This window comes from Phoca vitulina, unplaced genomic scaffold (assembly GCF_004348235.1).
Source record: "Phoca vitulina isolate PV1807 unplaced genomic scaffold, GSC_HSeal_1.0 scaffold21, whole genome shotgun sequence".
NCBI lineage: Eukaryota > Metazoa > Chordata > Mammalia > Carnivora > Phocidae > Phoca > Phoca vitulina.
Genome location: NW_022589724.1, coordinates 27,760,228 through 27,780,042, shown reverse-complemented (window position 1 = coordinate 27,780,042; position 19,815 = coordinate 27,760,228). Strand labels below are relative to the sequence as shown.

Genomic DNA, 19,815 nt, shown 5'->3' with positions numbered 1-19,815 from the left:
ACAAAGTATTTCTTTTGTATAAATGACTAAGGGTGGATGTGCTTGATCCCACATTGCTTTGTTTCCAGTTTTTATAATGAGCAGTGTTACCAAGAACACCTCTAGATCCATAGCATTTAAGCACCAGCTCAGTGGATGCCTTGGCATATACTCCCATGAGCACAATTACTGGGTCAAAGGCCAGGACGTTTGTAAAGACTCTGGAAGCAAGTTCAGTAACCTCATAACTGTCCTCCCCTCCTCCAGATGAGCCAGCCACTCATCCGTCTACCTGCCAATGCTAGGGAAGCTGGCCTGCACCCAGTTTTGCTCACATGGATAATGGACACCAATGGCTCATTGTCTGTGAAGCCAGGGAAGCCATGGGGGAGCCCAGCTCTGACTCTGGCTGCCCCCAACCCCCATGGTCTAGTGACCTCAGCTACCCTCGGTTCCCAACACGGGACCAGGGCTCAGCCGACCACCTTCTCTCCCATTTGCGGCAATGTGAGAACAATAAAGTCGGTGACATCAGTTATCACAAATCAAGCAGCGGTTGGAAGGGCAGCCCTTTATTCTGCAGTCTATGCTCTTCCTCCCTGGGCGGCGGGCGGGCGGTGAGGATTACTGTCTTTCGTGGAGGGACAATAATTGTTCAGGGGAGTTGATTCTGTTCATGGTTCTACCTGGTAAGATAACATGTTGGTCACCTATGTCCATTCCTTCTGTTTTTCTTTCCTTTTAGTTTTTTTTTTTTTTTAACAATTTTACTGGATTGAGAAACCCAAAGTGGGCGGCCCCGTGGTAGAGGGCAGGGAGGATGCCAAACTGACCATCTAAGGTCTAGCCTTCCACCGCCATGGCTGTTCTAGGAGGGTCTGCCCTCTGGGAGAGAGGAAGATTCTCCCAGGAAATCGCCCATCCTGATTCTCCCCACACCCCTCAGCCATGCTCAGTGACATCCTCATCCAACCTCCTTATGTTCCAAGCACCCAGCCAGCTCATGCTGAGGGCCAGGGACTATATGGCTAAAACACAGACTTGGAACATTTCAGGAGCCAGAGAGGATCCTCTGAGCTGGAAAGCCCTGGAAAGGATTTTAAGGTTGGCCTCTGTATTAGTTTCCTATTTCCACTTTCATAAATTACTACAAACTCAGCCTCTTAAAATAACACACATCATTTCTGGAGGTCAGAAGCCCTCAAATCAAGGTATCATCAGCAAGGGTGTGTCCCTTCTGGAGGCTCTACAGGAAAATTTGCTTCCTTGATTTTTCCATCTTTGAGAGGCCGCCCGCACTCCTTGGATCGTGGCCCTCCTCCATCTACAAAGCTTGCAGCAGAGAATCTTCCAGTCTCTCTCTCAATCCCCTCTGCTTCTCTGCCACATCTCCTCGGACTCTGACCCCCCTGCTCCCTCTTACAAGGAGGCTTATGATTACTATGAGCCCATCCGGATAATCCACGATAATCTCTCCATCTCAAGATCCCTAACTTAACCACACATGCGAAGCATCTGCTGTGTCCAGTAACAGATTTACGGGTTCTGTGGATTAGGACATGCACATCTTTGGGGGGGGGCGTTTCTTCTACCTCCCACAGACTCCATCATCCTGTCTCCGGCAAGAATGGACTTGGGAGGGTGCCCGTGTGGCTCAGTCTTTAAGCGTCTGCCTTCTGCTCAGGTCATGATCCCAGGGGCCTGGGATCGAGCCCCGCATCGGGCTCCCTGCTCCGCGGGAAGCCTGCTTCTCCCTCTCCCACTCCCCCTGCTTGTGTTCCTGCTCTCACTATCTCTCTCTCTGTCAAATAAATAAATAAAAATCTTTAAAAAAAAAAAAAAAAAAAGAATGGACTTGGGAAAAACCAATTCAGACTACAAACCTATGTGCCAAACATAACAAAGTTGAAGATAAAGAGATCCAAAGACCCCACCTTTTTAAAGATGGAGAAACTGAAGCCCCGAGAGGAGAAGGAAGTCCTTCAAGGTCAGCTGGGAAGATCTGGTGCAAGAGTTACCTGGATATATCATATAGACAGTGACCCCTTCTCCTGTTCACCATTGTAGGCCTTGGGCCAATTTCAGCCTGGTATATGGTAAGCGCTCAATAAATGCAGTTCCAATGAGTGACTGAATAAATACATTTGAATTCCATATTGCCTGAGCAGCTCCAGGTCAGGACAAAGCTTCATTTATCTCTATAACCTGTCCCAGAACAACACTAAGCATACAGTCAACACTCAGCAAGCATGCGCTGAATGCCAAGCCCAGCCGGTCCCCAGGCCCTCCCACTACAACACGCTGCTGCCCATCTCTCAGAGAAACAGATACAAAGCGAAGCAGGAAACTAATGTGATTATTTGGGGCACGCAGAGGAGTTAGTCATATGGAGGAAGGGCTGGCCAGATGGACAAGGGTGTCCGTGATTGCTCTCAAGACAGAGGGCAAGGCCCCAGCAAAGACTGAAGGCAAGGGTTTTTTAAATGCCTGCCTCAACTTCTGAGAGTACACACTTACACACACACACACACACACACACACACACACACAGAGGAATCTGGGATTTCTTCCTTTTGCTGAATAGATCATCCCCAAGCCAGTTCCAGGTACGGGGTGTTACTGATGACTGGTCCATCATTCCAGGGCAGAACTGGCTCCCAAGATGCAAAGGGGCTGGGGGTATGGAGGTCTCCTTGCCACCTGTTCTCCCAGCCACCTGCCCATCCACAGCTACAGGCAGCAAGCCAGAGATGGATGCCTTCTTGTCATTAATTAACACCGGCCCACAGCTTCCTCTGTCATTCCTGGGACCCGCTGCACATTGTCACTCACCATCCTGAAACCCCACCAGGACAGGGTGCTCTCAGCAGGATGCCCATTTCAAGACCCATCTTCCAGCAGGACAGAGTGAGGTGCCTGGTCAGGGCAGGAGAGGGTAGGACACCTAACACATTCCCATGTGAGTTTACCCACTGAAAGGGGTCATTTGAGACCCTCCCAATCTCCTTCTTTCACCCAGTCCAGGCAGGGCTGGCTCTGGACAAAAAGCTCTGATCACCTTACATCTTAGTATGCTGCATGACTGATGATGGTGGTGGTGGTGGTGGTGGTGGTGATGGTGATGTTGATGATGGTGGTGGTGATGTTCATGATAATGGTGGTGGTGATGTTGATGATGATGGTGTTGGTGGTGGTGATGATGTTCATGATAATGGTGGTGGTGATGTTGATGATGATGGTGTTGGTGGTGGTGATGTTGACATTGATGTTGATGATGGTGGTGGTGGTGGTGGTGATGTTGATGAGGGTGGTGATGGTGGTGGTGGTGATGTTGATGAGGGTGATGATGGTGGTGAGGCTGATGTTGATGGTGGTGGTGGTGGTGATGGTCACAGCAGTTTCTATGCCTTGAGCACTTATTATTTTATAAGCTTGAGCTCATTTCTATTTTTTTTTTTCATCTCCCTGTTACGACTGAGAGTACCAAGGCTTAGAGAGAAAACAATGCCCTTAGTGTAGGTCAAAGAGCTAGTAAGTGTAGTTAATGTCTGTCCTGGTTTCCTGGGGCCACCGTAATAAAATACCATGAATTGGGTGGCTTTATACAACAGAAATTTCCCTTCTTGCAGTTCTTGAGGCTAGCAGCCCACAGTCAGGGTATCAGCAGGGCCACGCTCTCTCTGAAGGCAAATAGCAGCAACCCTTGGCGTTCCTTGACTTGTAAACACATAAGCACTCCAGTTCTGCCCCCGTTATCGCAGGGCCTTCTCCCTGTGCTGGCCCTGCATCCCTCCTTCCGATGAGAGCACCAGTCATATGGGATGAAGGGCCCACTCTACTCCAGTATGAGCTCATCCTAATGAATTACATCTTCAGTGATCCTATTTCCAAATAAGGTTATGCATATTCTGAAATTCTAGGAAGGACACGAATTTCATGAGGACACTGCTCAACCTAGAACAATATCAAATCCACTTGCTTGGCTCCAAAGCCTGTACCCTTTGCCACCGGCTTTCCTGTCTCCAAAAACCACGGTGGTGATGGTGATGGCAGTTTAATATTTTAATATGATTAACTGTTTTAATACTTGGTGCTGTTCTATGCACTTGGCACACATTCACTTAGAAAAAAAAAAAAAACAGCAACCAGAGAAGTCGACTATTTATTATCCCCATTTCACAGATGAGAATTTGAGGCCCAGGGAGGTGAAGTGACCTGCCCAAGGTCTTACAATGCGGAAGACGTGGAGGTGGGATTCAAAGCTGATCCATCTCACCACACGTTCAAGATCTCAGCCGCTGCCAAGCTGCAGATACTCAGAACTCATTCCCTTGTTCCCTAGTCCCTCATTCTTGTTCCTGGAGGGGGAGAGAGGCTCGTGACTGAAGGTGGGCACTTGCCAAACAGCTGGGCAGATGTGGCGTGCAGTCCCTCTGAGCAGGGCCCGCTGGCCGGCTGCAGAAATCATTAAACCCATGACCTTGGCCCCACTTGTGCTGCCCTTGAGCATCTGAGCCCCAGAAGCCTGGCCCGGAACCATCTCTCCTCAGGCACATTTTTTCCGCTCCACCAGAGGAGGGTGTGGAGCTTCTGGGACATGGGAGGATCACGCACAGGATCGCACCCAGCTCCTCACCCAGGTGATGCCCCTTACCCAGAATCCTGTGCCCCAGTGTAGTTGGTCAGGACCACAGCGAGGTGCCAGAGGTCCAGCCTCAGAAAGACCTCATGTCATGGACTCTTCCCAGGGTCTGCCCTTCCCCTCTCCTCCTTGAAAGCAGGGCTTGAATCCTGGTGCCAATTCTGGATTCACACCTGCCCCCCTCCTCCAGCTGCAGTCCCCCCAGGCAGGGTCCCACAGTCTGCCATGATCATAGGCAGGTTGTGTCCCCTCTCTGGGACACAGTCTTCCCATTTCTAAGGCAGGGGCTAGAGAAAACGAACTCTAGCCTGCTAGAATTCCAACAGTTCCTGAGCTTGGGGCTGGGTGACTGTGATTCCCTTGAAAATACCCACAAAGGACAGACATGGTGGGGCAGGAAGCAGCTAGGCAAGTGACTCTGTCCAAAGAACCAAAATGGCCCCAGAACCTTCCTCCACCTCCTCTTTCGTGTCTAGGAGTCTAGAACCCGACGCTCCTGAAGGCCTCCTCAGGAGGGCCCCTCGCCCTGAACACCCAATGGATCCAGGCCCTGCCCGGAGTGTCCACATCAGCCAATCCCTGCTGTCTTCAAGGAGGGGTTCACATCCACATTCCTGGCAGCCTCAGAGCCATTGTCTCTGCTGTTCCCTCAACCTGGAGTGCTCTTCCCCAACCCATCCAGGCTCTCCCCTACCCACCCAGCTTCTCTCCACCTCAGCTGGAACATCACTCCCGTATCCCCACTTCTCAGAGCAGCCAGGACCTCTTTGTACAAGGGACCACACTGTGGCTAATGAACTTGGCCCTTTGCTGTGGGCCGGGCTGGACTGAAGGTGGCAGGGCAAGCTGGCACCTGCCTGGCCCGTGGTCATCCTTCGAGAATCACCTATTGAGCGAGTGAATAATGGGTCTGTCAGGGATCCCTGGGGACCAGACTAATGCACCCAGCCCACCCCAGCCCCTTCAGGCAGACTCCTGCCCTCAGACCCACTACATCCTTACCTTGCCACTCCTCTCTCAAAGGCATCCCCAACCTGTCTTTCTGTTCACACCTCTGCCCTGCACAGACTCATGCCTGGAAAGCCCAGGCAGGAACACTGCCCTTGGATTAGGTACCATCGACGACAGGAATGCGCCTAATCCAGCTTACAGCTCGCGGGCAGCTCAGAACCCCCAGCCTCCAAGGAGAGAAGCACAGGGGCCAGGCCACAGGGTTGGACTCACCCCTCGGAGCAAGAACCAATCAGATCTATTTCATGATGAGCAGTTGGTTAATAGCAACGTTGCTCCGGGATGACAGTAGACACACACACACCCCCACACACCCACACCCACACACACACACAATCTGCAGCCAGAGGCCGAGCCGCCCCAGCTCACAGGCCACGCTGTGAGCTGAACACATTGGCCTGCCTGCATCCTTGCCCCTGACCGCCTAACACTCCTCCTCCCCGAGGCAAGCTGATGGTGCACCTGGCGACCCAGAGAAGATGCTCAAACTCACTAACAATCAATCATAGGCAAATTAAAATGGGACACAATTTCACACCTAGCAAATTAGTGAAAAAGAGAAGAATGATGTCCCCAGACGCCAGTAAGGTGTGGGGTGGGGGAAAAACGCAGTCTCATACTCTGCTGGTAGGATGTCAGGATGGTACAGCGTTTTTGGAGGACAGGTTAGTGATAGCTATCAAAATTTAAAATGCTCATATGCTTTAACAAAGCAACTGCATTTCTGGGAATCTACCATACAGATATGTCTGCGAATGTGTACATGTTTGTTGTCAAGAAACTGAAAGCAGGGCACCTGGATCGGCTCAGATGGTTAAGCGTCTGCCTTCGGCTCAGGTCATGATCCCAGGTCCTGGGATGGAGCCCCGTGTCAGGCTCCCTGCTTGGTAGGGAGTCTGCTTCTCCCTCTGCCTCTGCCCCTACTCCTGCTTTCTCTCTCTCTCTCACTCTCAAATAAATAAATAAAATCTTAAAAATAAAAAAAGAAAGAAACTAAAAGCCATCTATTTTCCACAATATGGGAATGGCTGGATAAATCAAGATAGGATTAAGATAAATGAACGTCCCTTCTGTCACATCTTATGTAGTCATTAATAACAATGAGGTGGATTGATATTTCCTAACATGGAAAAATATCTGGTGTATCGCATAGGGAAGACAAGCAAGTTGCAAAACAGTATGTGTTGCATAATTCCGTTTTTTTTAATAAAAAATTAAGTATACACACAATTACACACACACCGTCTGGAAGGATGTAAAATGATTAATAGTGTTTGCATCCCTTGAGAGTCATATTATTAGAATATTTTACAAGCGCATATTAATTTTACAATTTGGGGCCTGGCTGGCTCAGTCGATGGAGTGTGCGGCTCTTGATCTCAAGGTCATGAGTTCGAGCCCCATGTTGGGTGGAGAGATGACTAAAAAAGTCAATCAATAAACTTTAAAAAAAAACTTTCGCAACTTGGGGAGAAAACTTAATAATTTAAGTTGTTAACTGAAAGAGCTAACTAAGCCCTGATGCCAACACTCAACAAAGGGCACACAGAGAGAATGTCCCTTGCTGATCTGACACGCTGAAACAAAACGCAAAGCTCCCCAAATAAAACACTGGCCAATGGGATCCAGCTGGATAAGAAAGAATCATCCGTGACCAAGCAGGGCTTATACAAGGAATGTGGAAGTCGTTAAAAATTAAGGAATCCCATCAATAGGTCAACAGGAGAAAGAGCTTACAAGTATCTCAACAAAGCCAGAAAGCCACTGGCTAAAATCCAGCGCCCCTCCCTGTTCAGGTTTTGTTTTGTCTTGTTTTGTTTTTGGGTGTTGTAGTTTTGTTTTGTTTTGTTTTGTTTTTTGTTTTACCCTTAGTAAACTAGGAATGAAAGCATCATCTTCGTTCACTTGTTGAAGAAAACCTCAAACCGAGAGCCAACATCACACAGCAGTACATGATCAGAAGCAATGACCACAGCCATGGTTTGTGTATTTCTCATTGTTCTGAAAGTTCTGGCTGATAAATAACACAAAACATTTCAAACAAGTGAAATATGTGATTGGAAAAGTGAGACAATATTATGATTTGGACAGGCTACGGTTGCCAGCCTAGGAAACTCAAGCCATTACCCAAAAAATTGAAAAAAAAAAAAATTAGAAGTAGTTAAAAAAAAAAACAACTTCAGGAAGAACGTTGGAAACAGAATAAATATATGAAAATGAATTGCCTTCCAACATACCAACAATACTCATTTGCAAAAAATGTAACGGAAAAAATTTCCTAGTCAAAATAGTAACAAAAAAACAAAATACTTAGAAATGATCTTTAAAAGAAATGGGTGGAACCTATAAGAAAAAAATTATAAATCTTTACGAAAGGAAATAAATATGCGAACAAAGGAAGAGGCATGCGTCCTAGATGGAAACAACTGAATTTTTTTTTCATGACAATTTTCCCCAAATCGAGATTTCACACAATTCCAAGCAAAATCACAGTAGGAATTTCTGGGGGGAAGTTGACTAAGTTTTTCTGTTTGTCATCTGAAAGAATACATGTTCAAGAATATTTTGAAAATAAAGAAGATGAATCAAAAGATTACAAACAAGGGACTGGCCTAAGTCACTCTGCAAATAAAACAGTCTGTAAGGCAAAAGAAGGGACTCTAGTTATTTCTCATGGGGTACGAGTTAATGCTAAAACCACTTCTCCATATACTGGACCGGAACCATTAAGTAAACACATGGTGGATGGTGGGTGGTGGGAGCAGGTTTGTCACTGTTGAAGTGGGAGGTCATAGATAAGCAAGGGGAGGAGACTGGAATGATCTACATGGTAATAAAATCTGAGTTGGAGACATCAGTCCGAACTCACGTCCAGCTTAATATAGACACAGACGGCAACATATAGAGATACTTATAGATACAGTTACATACACAAGTTACCTATACGGCATCCCTTCCTTGGTCTGTCAGCTAAGGGTCTAGAAGCAGTGACTCCCCAGTACACCAAGCACTCACATCCTACTTCCTAGTACCATTTTTCAATAAAAGGAGCCAGGGATTCTTGGATAAATTGTTAGATCTAGGATTGGGGCAAGAAATATGTAAGATGAGTCTTGAACATCTTACAGTACCAGGAAGTAAGACAGTGCTTTAAAACACACACACATAATGGGAGCGTGTCAAAGGCACACAGAAGCCAACAGAAAGAACGTCCAATGACCAAAAAACTGAGCAACAGAATAAAGTAGTATTGGTTAGTAGTATTGGGTTATAACCCAGAGTACAGGGGCGCCTGGGTGGCTCAGTTGTTAAGCGTCTGCCTTCGGCTCAGGTCATGATCCCAGGGGCCTGGGATCGAGCCCCACATCAGGCTCCCTGCTCGGCGGGAAGCCTGCATCTCCCTCTCCCACTCCCCCTGCTCGTGTTCCCCCTCTCACTGTCTCTCTCTCTGTGTTAAATAAATAAATAAAATCTTAAAAATTCCAAATGATTTATGCCAATTCTCCACCCTCAATAAGGTGGAGCACAATGTCCACTTCTTAAGTATGAGCCGCACATAGTGACTTTCTTCCCAAGAGGACAGTATGGGGTCGCCTGGGTGGCTCGGTCGGTTAAACATCTGCCTTCGGCTCAGGTCATGATCTCGGGATCCTGGGATCGAGCCTCGAGTAGGGCTCCAGCCCCGAGTAGGGCTCCCTGCTCAGCGGGGAGTCTGCTTCTTCCTCTCCCTCTGCCCCTCCCCCTGCTTGCACTCTCTTTGTCTCTCTCTCTCTCAAATAAATAAACACAATCTTAAAAAAAAAAAAAAAGAGGACAGTTTGGAAATGGAGAAAGAGAAGAAGAACTTCACCATGGCGACGACAACTGACAACCTCAGCCGTGTGATCAAGGTCAACATCAACCGTGACCCGTCATATGGGTAGTATGTTCCCTTGACAGAACATAATGAGAACGGCATTGCTCCTCTGTGGTCTTCCTCTCCTGTCACCTGGTCTAACTGGAGAAAAACATGGGACAAATCATGATGAAGGGACAAAACATCTGAGTGATTCTCATCAAAACTGTCCAGGTCATCAAGAACAAGGTCTGAGGAATGGTCACAACCAAAGGAGCCTAAGGGGACGTGGCAACTGAATGTAATGTAGGATCCTGGATGCGCTCAGGAAAAGGACATTAAGGAAAAACTGAGGAAATCTGAATAAAGAATGGCCATTAGTTAATAATAACATATCAATATTAGTTGGTTAATTGTGATAAATGTACTACAGTAAGGTAAGATGTTAATAACAGGGAAAACTAGGTGTTGGGCATATGGGAATTTCTGTACAATCTCTGCAATAAATCTGTACATCTAAAATAGAACTGTGCTAAAGTTAAGCTTATTAAAATAATTCTTTAAGATTTTTTTATTTTTCTTAAGTGATCTCTATACCCAATGTGGGGTTCGAACTCACAACCCCAAGATCAAGAGTCACACACTCCACCGACTGAGCCAGCCAGGTGCCCCTAAAAGTTTTTTTAAACCATGAACCGATGAATGGATAAAGATGTGGTACATATACACATGGAATGGAATATTATGGAATACTGGAATATTATCCAGCCATAGAAAGGAAATCCTGCCATTTGCAATAGCATGGAGGGACCCTTGAGGGCATTATGCTAAGTGAAATAAGTCAGACAGAGAAAGACAAATACTGTATGATCTCACTTACATCTGGGATCTAAAAAAGCCAAACTCAGAAACAGAGAGTAGATTAGTAGATTCCAGGGACTGGGGGATGGGAGAAGTGGGATAAAAACTTCTAGTTGGAAGGTAAATGAATTCTGGAGATCTAATGTACCGCGTGGTGATTATAGCTAATACTGGATCATATATTTGAATATTGTCAAAGACTAGGTATTAAATGTTCTCACCACAAAAAATGGTAATTAAGTGACACAGAAGAGATGTTAGCTAATCATTTTGCAATATATAAATGTATCAAATCAACATGTGGCGCACCTTAAACTAACCCAATATTCTGTGTCAATTACATCACAGTAAAGCTGGGGGAAAATTAAAAAAGAAAAAAAAAAGATTTATTTATTTATCTATCTTTTTTTTTTTTTTTTAAGTAAGCTCACGGAGCCCAAAATGGGCTTGAACTCACGACCCTGAGATCAAGACCTGAGCTGAGATCAAGAGTCAGAAGTTTAACCTACTAAGTCACCCAGACGCCCCTGAGGGAAAAAAATTTTTTCTTTAAAGAAATGATGGTTTATTTTTTTTTTTAAGATTCTGTCCATTTATTTGACAGAGAGAGAGTACGAGCACACAAGCAGGGGGAGCAGCAGAGGGAGAGGGAGAAACAGGCCCTCTGCTGAGCAGGGAACCCGAAGCAGGGCTCGATCCCAGGACCCCGGGACCACGACCCAAGCCGAAGGCAGACGCTCAAATGACCGAGCCACCCAGGCGCCCCGAAAAAAATTTGTTTAAAGAAAAAAGGATATGAGGAAGAGTTTACCTTATTAGTACATATTGTAAAACCAAATAATGAATATAATATGCTCTTGGCACAAGATTTGCCATATAACAAAACAGAATGGAAAGCCCAGATAAATTCTTAATAGATAAAGTAATTTGGGATAAAGGCAGGATCCAAATAAATGGAAAAAAAAAAAAGAGGATTGTTTGATAAAATGTACCTGAACGATTATCCCATTCTGGAAGAATTACATTAGATTATTTTTTACACCAACTTTTTAAAAAACTCCGGGTTAAAGATTTAAATATAAGGAGAAAACCGGTGAAAAAATCTAGAACATGTACCTAACTGATTTTGTGATAGGGGGAAAAAAATCCTTCTAAGCATGTAGGTGAAGAAATTATAAGGGGAGGGCACCTGGGTGGCTCAGTTGGTTAAGCGACTGCCTTCGGCTCGGGTCATGATCCTGGAGTCCCGGGATCGAGTCCCGCATCGGGCTCCCTGCTCAGCGGGGAGTCTGCTTCTCCCTCTGACCCTCCCCCTTCTCATGCTCTCTCTCTATCTCATTCTCTCTCAAATAAATAAATAAAAAATCTAAAAAAAAAGAAAAAAAGAAATTACAAGGGGAAAAAGTCCATAGATTTTGCTACATAAACATTTAAAATTTCAGACCACCAGGGGAAAATAAATAAATAATGTCAGACCACTGGGAATCACAAGCAATACTAAAAGGCAAACAATCAGGAAAAACACTAACCCCATAACAAAAAACAGTTAATATCTTCAATATTAAAGTCCTCATACTGACTGATAAGAAAACTACTAAAACCCCAACGGGAAAACAAGTAAAGGCACCACCAATGTGCAAAAGAAGAAATTCACACCCAAAAAAATCTAGTGAACATTTGAAAATGCACTGAACCTCACTAGAAATTAAAATATTTTCCCAACTTTTGAATTAGGGAGAAAAAAATGTTATCTTAAATTCCCAGTGTTGGGGGTGGCTACTCTGAAACTGGCCCCTCAGAAGCTTCTGGTAGAAGTTTAAACTCCTGAAACATTTTGGAAAACAAATTGAAGAGTTGCCCACCCATTCAGTGTGTTAAAAATGGCCAAGAACCCTCCTTCTGTTAACCTTCACATAAAGCTGAACAGTTATGTGAGTAGTAGCAATTCCTAAATTATATATACCAAGCTTCCAGCTCTTTAATAGTTAATAGTGAATTTTTCTCTTTAACACTCGTCAATTAACTTTTAGCAATAAAGATGATTTAATTTCAAAAAAAAAAAAAATGGCCTAGGAATTCCACTTCGAGAAGCTTAACCCTGCAGAAAAACCAATCTGAGATAGAAAGATTTGCACATGAGAGTGTTTCTTTGCAACATTTTAATAATGAAAACCTGAAAATCGGCTACATTTTCTGCCAAAATGAAACCATTAACAAAATGCTAACTTTCTAGTTTGGGAACATACCATTTTTTTCATTTAAAAACTTTAAGAATATTTCCAAAGCACGGGTCCTGGTTTCTCTCCAAACACTTGCAGTCCAGAGCCACTGATAGTCTACCCCCTCCTCCCCCCACCGCCCCCACCCCCGTGAAGACAGGTCCTCGGGGGTTTAGGATGGGGGTTTCCTTTAAGAAAGCCCTCTACGCCTGCAGCCTTGGGGGCCTCAACAGTCAGCTAAAACCCCTGTTTCTGAAGCGCCTCTTCCACCAAAGGGAATTCCACTGGCCGATTCAAAAGACAGCCAAAGCTAAACCACAGTCCAATCCCTGCTCAGAAACCCTCAGTGGTTGCTCGCAGCCCATAGAAGGAAATCTAAGTGCTCCAAACCCCCGAATCCCGAAGTCAGAGCCCGGACCAATCTTGCCTTTCCCGCCTTTCCCACCTTCCCATTGCACTCCTCCTACGCTCCCCCCAACACCTGTCCCTACTTGTCAGCCACTCCCCAGCAAGCTCCATGTGCTCAGGGAGCCCGTCACCCCCACTGCATTGTCAGCACCCAGCATCGGCCAGGCAGATAGTCAAAAGCTGATACACATTCATTCGTGTTCGAGCCCTGCTCCAACCCTGCTTCCTCCTCGGAGAGCCTCTGGTCAGTACCCTCCCTTGCTGACCCATAGTCAGGAGCTGGTACCGGAGCTGGGACACGTTCTACTCTCCACCTGGCCTGTGTCCGGCGGGATGCCTGCTCCTTACAAGGAAGCCTGCTCCCCTTCACACTGGGAGTCTCACAGAGGCTGTGCACACAGAACCAGCTCACTAAACACGGAGATGCCCCTCCGCACTTGGACCTGGATGGTTTGGGGAACAGGGCAGGAGGACTGGCGACTTTGTCTCATAGAGGATGCAGTGAAGGTCAGAGAGTCGCACACCTGCTCAGCATCCAGAGAGGGGGAGGGGAGGAAAGGCTGGGGGGTGGGAGGCGGGCTTCAAGAAGCCCGCAGTTAGAGGGGGGGCAGGGGCAACAACCCTCAGGAGCCCCAGCCCGGGCCCCAGGACACTAAATCTGGCTCCAGCAGGCTGCTCTCCTGCCCTGCAACTGCAGCCAAGCATTTTGGAGACAAATGTGGGTTATGAATCAGAAATGACATCATCCTGGCAGGTGGCTCTGGGTAAGCCCCATCCGTGTCCTGAGCCTCAGTTTCTCCATCTGTAAGAGAAAGGGGTGGATTGGATGATCTCTCAGCTCTTTCAGTGTGATGTCTTTGGAAGCCCAAGAATGATCCAGAAAGCGAGAGAAAGCACTGGGGGGATGGAGGGTGACCTGTGTCCGAGGTGAAGCCCCAGGACACACCCCACACCCCTCGGTTTCACAATTCCCCCAACCTTGTTGCCTCCAACTGGGAGATGGGAGCTATCCTTTTGTTCCCAGAAATATTCTTCTAGACCCCCCCCCGCCCCCCCCTCCCCAGCCTCTGGGCTTTGAGCAGCAGAGCCCTACAGAACCCAGAACTCCTGGAAGCAGAAGGACCTCCAAACCCAGCCTGAGGACTGTACTAGATTAAGTCACACCCACTGCTGCCCATTTTGCAAAACTCTGTAACGCTGTTGTGATTAATAAAGGCAACTTCTTCTAAAAAGACTTATGATCTCATATAGCCTTGGGTCACTGCGAATTTTCTCAGCCTGAGGAGCTCTGTAGTACCATTCTGAAGGAATCTGCCATTTTTATTTTTTGGCCTTATAAAGCTATGGTTCTGGATAGAGAGCAGCTAGATGGAGAGACGTGTGATAAAGCAAACGGTAAAATATTAATCATAGGATCTGGGTGGGGGGAAGACAGGTGTTCAATGAACTCCCCGCCTCCCCCCATTTTGCTGGAAGTCTGAAATTTTTCATCAAAAACTATTGGTGGAAAAGCAGACCCACTACTCAGAAGGTCGGAGGTCTGCGGCATTACTCAGCGGCTGTTCCCTTGAAGCTCCCTCTCCACAGTGGGGTCTCCCAGGGAGCCTTTCAAGGCCATGCCCCTAACACTGAGTTGAAACTCAAGTGACTGCAAGGGGACAAGGTGCTGCGCGCAGGGGCGGGGACCTGGCCGGGAGAATCGGGGAGGTGGAGGCGACCTGGACGAGCTGCAGTTTTCCTAGGGAAAACAGGTCGGGCTAAAACGAGGCAGGGGTGGGTCGGCCTGCCTTTGGGGGCTCTTTTGGCCTCGGAAGCCCGTGCTGGGAGCAAAGTCTAAGAATTAACAAAAAGTAAAAACGCAAAAGCTGATCGCGTGCCAGGCCCTGAGCACGAATGCGTCTCAGCAAGTGTTGGGGACAGTTTCTCACCCGGTTTCATAAACGAGGTTTCATAAGCTAGGCTCAGGAAGGTGAGGTCACCTGCTTACGACACACAGAGGTGGCTGCGCGGCATCTGAACGTGGTGCCCGCCGCCCTCTGTCCCTAGCCCGCCTGGGCACCCCGCCAGCTCCGGAGGCGCGGGAGAGGGAGACAGCGGGTTCCCCGGGGCAAGCAAGGGGCGGCTGCCCCAGGTGCGGACCTGTCCGCTGGCACGAACGCGTCGAGAAGGCGCCCCGCCCGGCGGAGCAGCGTGCGGACCTCCAGGCGCGCCCCGGGGCGCGATCGCCGGCGGGGTGCGGGTCAGCGCCCCACGCCAGGGCGCCCAGGGTGGGGGGGACGCGGGGGCGCTACCTGGGTCGTGGAAGGGCACCAGCGCGTAGTTGGCGATGGCCTGGCTGTGGCGGCTCAGGCTGCTCTCCAGGATGCGTGAGGCGCCGTCGAGCACCTGCATCAGGTCGTCCCACATGGAGCCGGTGACATCAAAGACGATGGCCAGCGTGGCGTCCCCCGTGGGAGGGGGCAGCGCCGGCCCGGGCTCGCCGACCACCGCCGCCGCCGCGGAGACAGCCATCAGCAGCGGCAGGAGCGGCGCCCGGGGCATCGTGCTGAGCGGGTGGGGGGCGACCGGCGGCGGCCGCAGCGGTGAAGGCGCGCGGGTCGCTGCGAGCGCGACGGTCCCGGACACCCAGCGGTGCCGCCCAGCGCGCAGCGGCAGCGCGGCGCCTCGCTCCGTGGGGCCGGTGCGTGCGGGACGCGGGCTCGCAGCGGTCCCCCTGCTGGGAGCCCGAGGCGGGTCCTAGAGCCCACCCCGTTCAGGGTCACGGCCCGCCTCCTCCGCTCCCCCCCCCACCGTGACTCAAATTTTTCCGGCCCCGCGGTTCGCCAGTCCAGACCCGAGGTTAGCGGAGGACGCGGGGCGGACAGCAGTAGGGAGCTGGGGCCGCGGCCAAGGCGGCGAGGGATGGGGACGCGCGGGACGCCGCGGACACCTGCGCCCCGCTGTGGGGGTGGAAGAGGGAGGGGCGACTCGACAGCCCCTGTCCCAGAGGCCTGGCCACAGCGGGCCTTGGCTTCTGCTGCTCTCTCCACCCATCCCCCTAAGCCGGCCCCGACCCCAACATACACACAGACATTACAAGGTCTTTTCTTTCCGCAGCGGGTCTGTGCTTCCCAATTATTGCAATTATTACTGTTATAATCAAGCACCCTAAGCTGAGCACCTACTATGTGCTAAGCGTTTTTACATAGTTATTTCCTCCAATGCTCGCTGCAACCCTAGAGGGAGAGCACCAACGCTAAGCCCATTTTAAGGATGAGCAAACTGAGATTCAGTCAGCTGCAAGCTGAGGAGAAGTCATTTGCCCAGTCACTCAGCTCTCAAGCAGTGGAGAAGCCCTAGTTAGAAGCCATAGTTAGAGAGATTCCAAAGCCCCTGGGCTCTGCTGCCTCCCCTAAGTGTCGGAAGACATTGTCAGGGGTCACCTGATGACTCCAGAGGATGTGGGATGCCCCTCTGCCCACCTACCTCACCAGATCCCATGACTGCAGGTGAAGGGCACATGTGAGGTGCTGTTGGGGCTGCCTGGGGCCCCCTCCCTCAAAGAGCTCCCTTCTGCCATGTGAGAGAGGGCAGCTCGCTCCCCACCCCAATCCCTCCTCCCAGAGAAACATGCTCCCAGGACAGGGACAGGCAGCCCCCTAGACATAGCTAAGGGCTCTGGGTCTGTAATTGGTTGTTGTTGGGGGGGGGGGGGTAGTTCTCCAGCCCCTGTCCTTTCAGACCCCTCAACCAGGAGGAAGTCCCCCCCACCCAACCCCTACCTCCTCCTTCCCCTTCAGTCTCAGCTAATGTCCCATCTCTGAGGCTACTTCAGTGACCCCACAGCCCCTTGTCTGATCCCTTGTCCTAGCACGGCCCACACTATCACAGGGTCATGTCACGTCTGTAGGTCTGTTCCTTCCACCCCGACTGTGAGCTCCGTGGCAGCAGAGACCCAGTGCCTGGACACAGCAGGTGCCCAAGGAAGGTCTGCCACATGAATGGGTCAGCGGGTATCAGAGAGGCCTGCTAGTTGGGCATTGGCAATGGTGGGGGGCGAGGGGGAGGCGTCCCTGGGTGTCCTCAGGGATTTGCTTCTAGAACAGGGAAGGCCCCTGTGTAAGAAGGGCTGGAGTCCAGGAGAGATGATCTTCATGGAGCTCGCTGGCTCATGGGATGTGGTGGGAGCCGAGTGCCAGGCCTGGGTGAGAGTAGAACTCACGGCCATGTTCACAGGAAGTTGAGTCACCTGCACTTCTGAACACTGGCTCTTTAAATCTCCCTGGGCTAAGGCGGTGATTGGCCCCAGAGCCTGGGCAGGGCTGGCCAGCTGCTGGAGAGAGAAGAGAGGCTCCAGCTGTGGAAAAGCAAAGGCGAACAGGAGCCAGGATCAGGCAGAGCTCACACACAGTGACATTTCAGGCACAGTGCAGGGAACATTTGGGGGCAAACAACTCCTTCGGTCATTCATTCCACGGACATTGGCTGAGCCTAAGCTGGGTGTCAGGCACTCTGCTAGGCACTATTGGGGGAGGGGAGACATACAGATGCATAAGACATGCTTCCTACCCTGGGGAGAAGAGACATGTAAACAAATAATTCTAAGTCAATGACATAAGTGCTAATAGAGGAATTACCAAGAGCTCTGGGAGCTCAGAGGAAGGAGGGGCTGAGCCTAAGGGGTCACTGGAGGCCGCAGAGTGAGCCTGAGAAGCCTTGAAGAACAAGAGGGGAAGGGCATTAGAGAAGCAGGAACAGCATGTGCAAAGGTAGAGAGTCACGAGAAACCCACTTCTAGCCCAAAGTGACTGGAAGGTGATGGCAGAAGAGGGGACAGAGGCCAGATCCCGAAGGACTTTAAATGGTTTGCGAAGAGTGGGATTTCTCCAAAGGCACTGGGAGCTGTTGAAGAATGTCAGGCAGGGAAGCAACCTGATCCAATTTGCATTTCAGAAAGGTCACAGTGTAGAAGTTGCAGAGGGAAGAACTTGTAGACACCAGGAAACCATAAACCTACTCCCCAAGGACGTGAGAGCAGAGCTGACCCCAAAGAAAACAAGATACTTTGCCTTGGGCTGACCCCGAAGGCATGTGGGATCATGGGTTTGAGTCCTGAAATAGCCTTGTGAACTTGACCAAGGCTCTCCCCCTCTGTGGCCCTTGGTTTCCCCATTTGTAAAATTATTTGAGATGGAGCGGGGCTAACAGGAGGACCTCCAATGGTTCTTGCTGCCCCACCACTCTAGAACCACCTCCAGGAGTCCCTTGGAGGCACAGGAAGGACTGGGGAAAATGTCTGAGCTCATCGAGACAAAGCCTCCCCACTTGCCATGGGAGAGAGCCTAGGGCAAGCACCCGTCATTCTGTCAGGGGTGGCCAGGTACACTGCCCCAAGCATGGGCCTCTCCAGGTGCTCAGTGCCTACCAAGACTGTAACTATGGTCACCCCAAGTGAGCAAGGCCCCAGTACCCAGCAAGAGCACCGAAGGCCCAGAGGAAACAACCCAGCCTTATCAATCAATTTCCATCCCACCATCTCCACCTCCAGGCCACCTGGGAGCCCACATTTTTGAACTTAAGATAATCCACATTTCCCCCCTATTTCCAGAAGGAGCAGTCTCAGAGGAGTTATCTGTTTCCTAACATAACCACATGTTTGCTGTGGAGAGCACCATGGGCCTGGCCCGTCCACTTGCAGGAAGCATGCACTGTTATGCTCACCCCACCGCCCTCCGCCTTGGCTTGGCAATCCAGTCCTGTCCGCTGTGTCCACACTGGGGATCCAAGACCAGATGGGGGGCTGGATCAAAATCCAGGGCTCTGGACACTTGGCCAGTCAAAGAAAAGTGGCCCCTCCCTACCAGTGGGCCTTCTTTATGCTTTCTTATGTCCCACTCCCTGAATGGACTAAGTTAGATTCTCTGATTTTAACCAGCACCTCTCACCTCGTCCCACCCAGCCCTCTCCCTGAGGGAATCTGCCCCATTCCTCTGAAAGGGTGGAAACACCAATGATGGAGAGCATTTGGCCAACCCTTACCAAGGGCCAGACATGCAGAATACCAGTGGGACTTGGACTCAAGTTTCAGGCACTTAGCACTTTGAAATGCTGACGAGTCCTATCTGATCCGTGTTTAACCAAAATGCCCAGGCAAAACTCAAGAGAAACAACCTATAGATAAGCAGGTGGGCTGCCGTTGCTCTGTGGACACACGCCCAGGGCCCTAAGAAGTAGAAACAGTCTGAAAGCCTTGTTTCTCTCTTCTGGGAAGGAATGAAAGAATTAAGTGAGGGCCCTGGAGGGCAGGGCTAGCTGGGAGTCTGAGCTACCAAGGATACGGAGGAGGAGCCAGGAAGTTAGAATAGGCATAACCGCCAAGGGCTCCAAGCAGCCAGGCACTTGAGTGATTTACTGCTGAATCCAATCCTTCTAAGGAACTGGCCTCCAAATCACATGTACCATAAGGAATGGTTTGAGACTGTCCCAAGAAATACTTAAGCAGCTCAAGAGACATGGGAACTCTTACCCATCCCCATGTTTTCAAGAACAAATAATGAAATGAGCTCCAACAGAGCCAAGAGCTCGAAGTCTCGCTCCCCACTACCCAGGCATCTGGATGGAGCTCATGTGCCACCGAGCCCCTGATGCTATCAGGGGAGAAGGATCCTGCCTCATTGGCAGCTCACCGTGCTGTACACTAAGCCTTGTTGTCATTTATGGCCATGATGTCACCTTTGTCATTGTCATCAGTTGCTGGCAAGAATATCCAGAATGAGTTGAGGTTTATTGTCTGTCCCTTTTAATTTTTTGTCCTATCTAGCTAGCTAGATAGCTAGATAGCTATCATCTATCTATCGCATCATTTAAAATTCCATTGAACT

At 49.4% G+C, this 19,815-nt stretch overlaps 1 protein-coding gene across 1 annotated transcript in view; it reads right to left on the bottom strand.

Moving 5' to 3' along the window:
• HMCN2 (hemicentin 2) overlaps nt 1-15,496 on the bottom strand; it is a 148,486-nt gene extending 132,990 nt beyond the window's left edge. The window contains exon 1 of the mRNA XM_032419010.1: nt 15,247-15,496. Coding sequence (XP_032274901.1) covers nt 15,247-15,496 — 250 coding nt within the window. The remainder of the gene's footprint in view (nt 1-15,246) is intronic.
• Nucleotides 15,497-19,815: the final 4,319 nt, after the last annotated feature.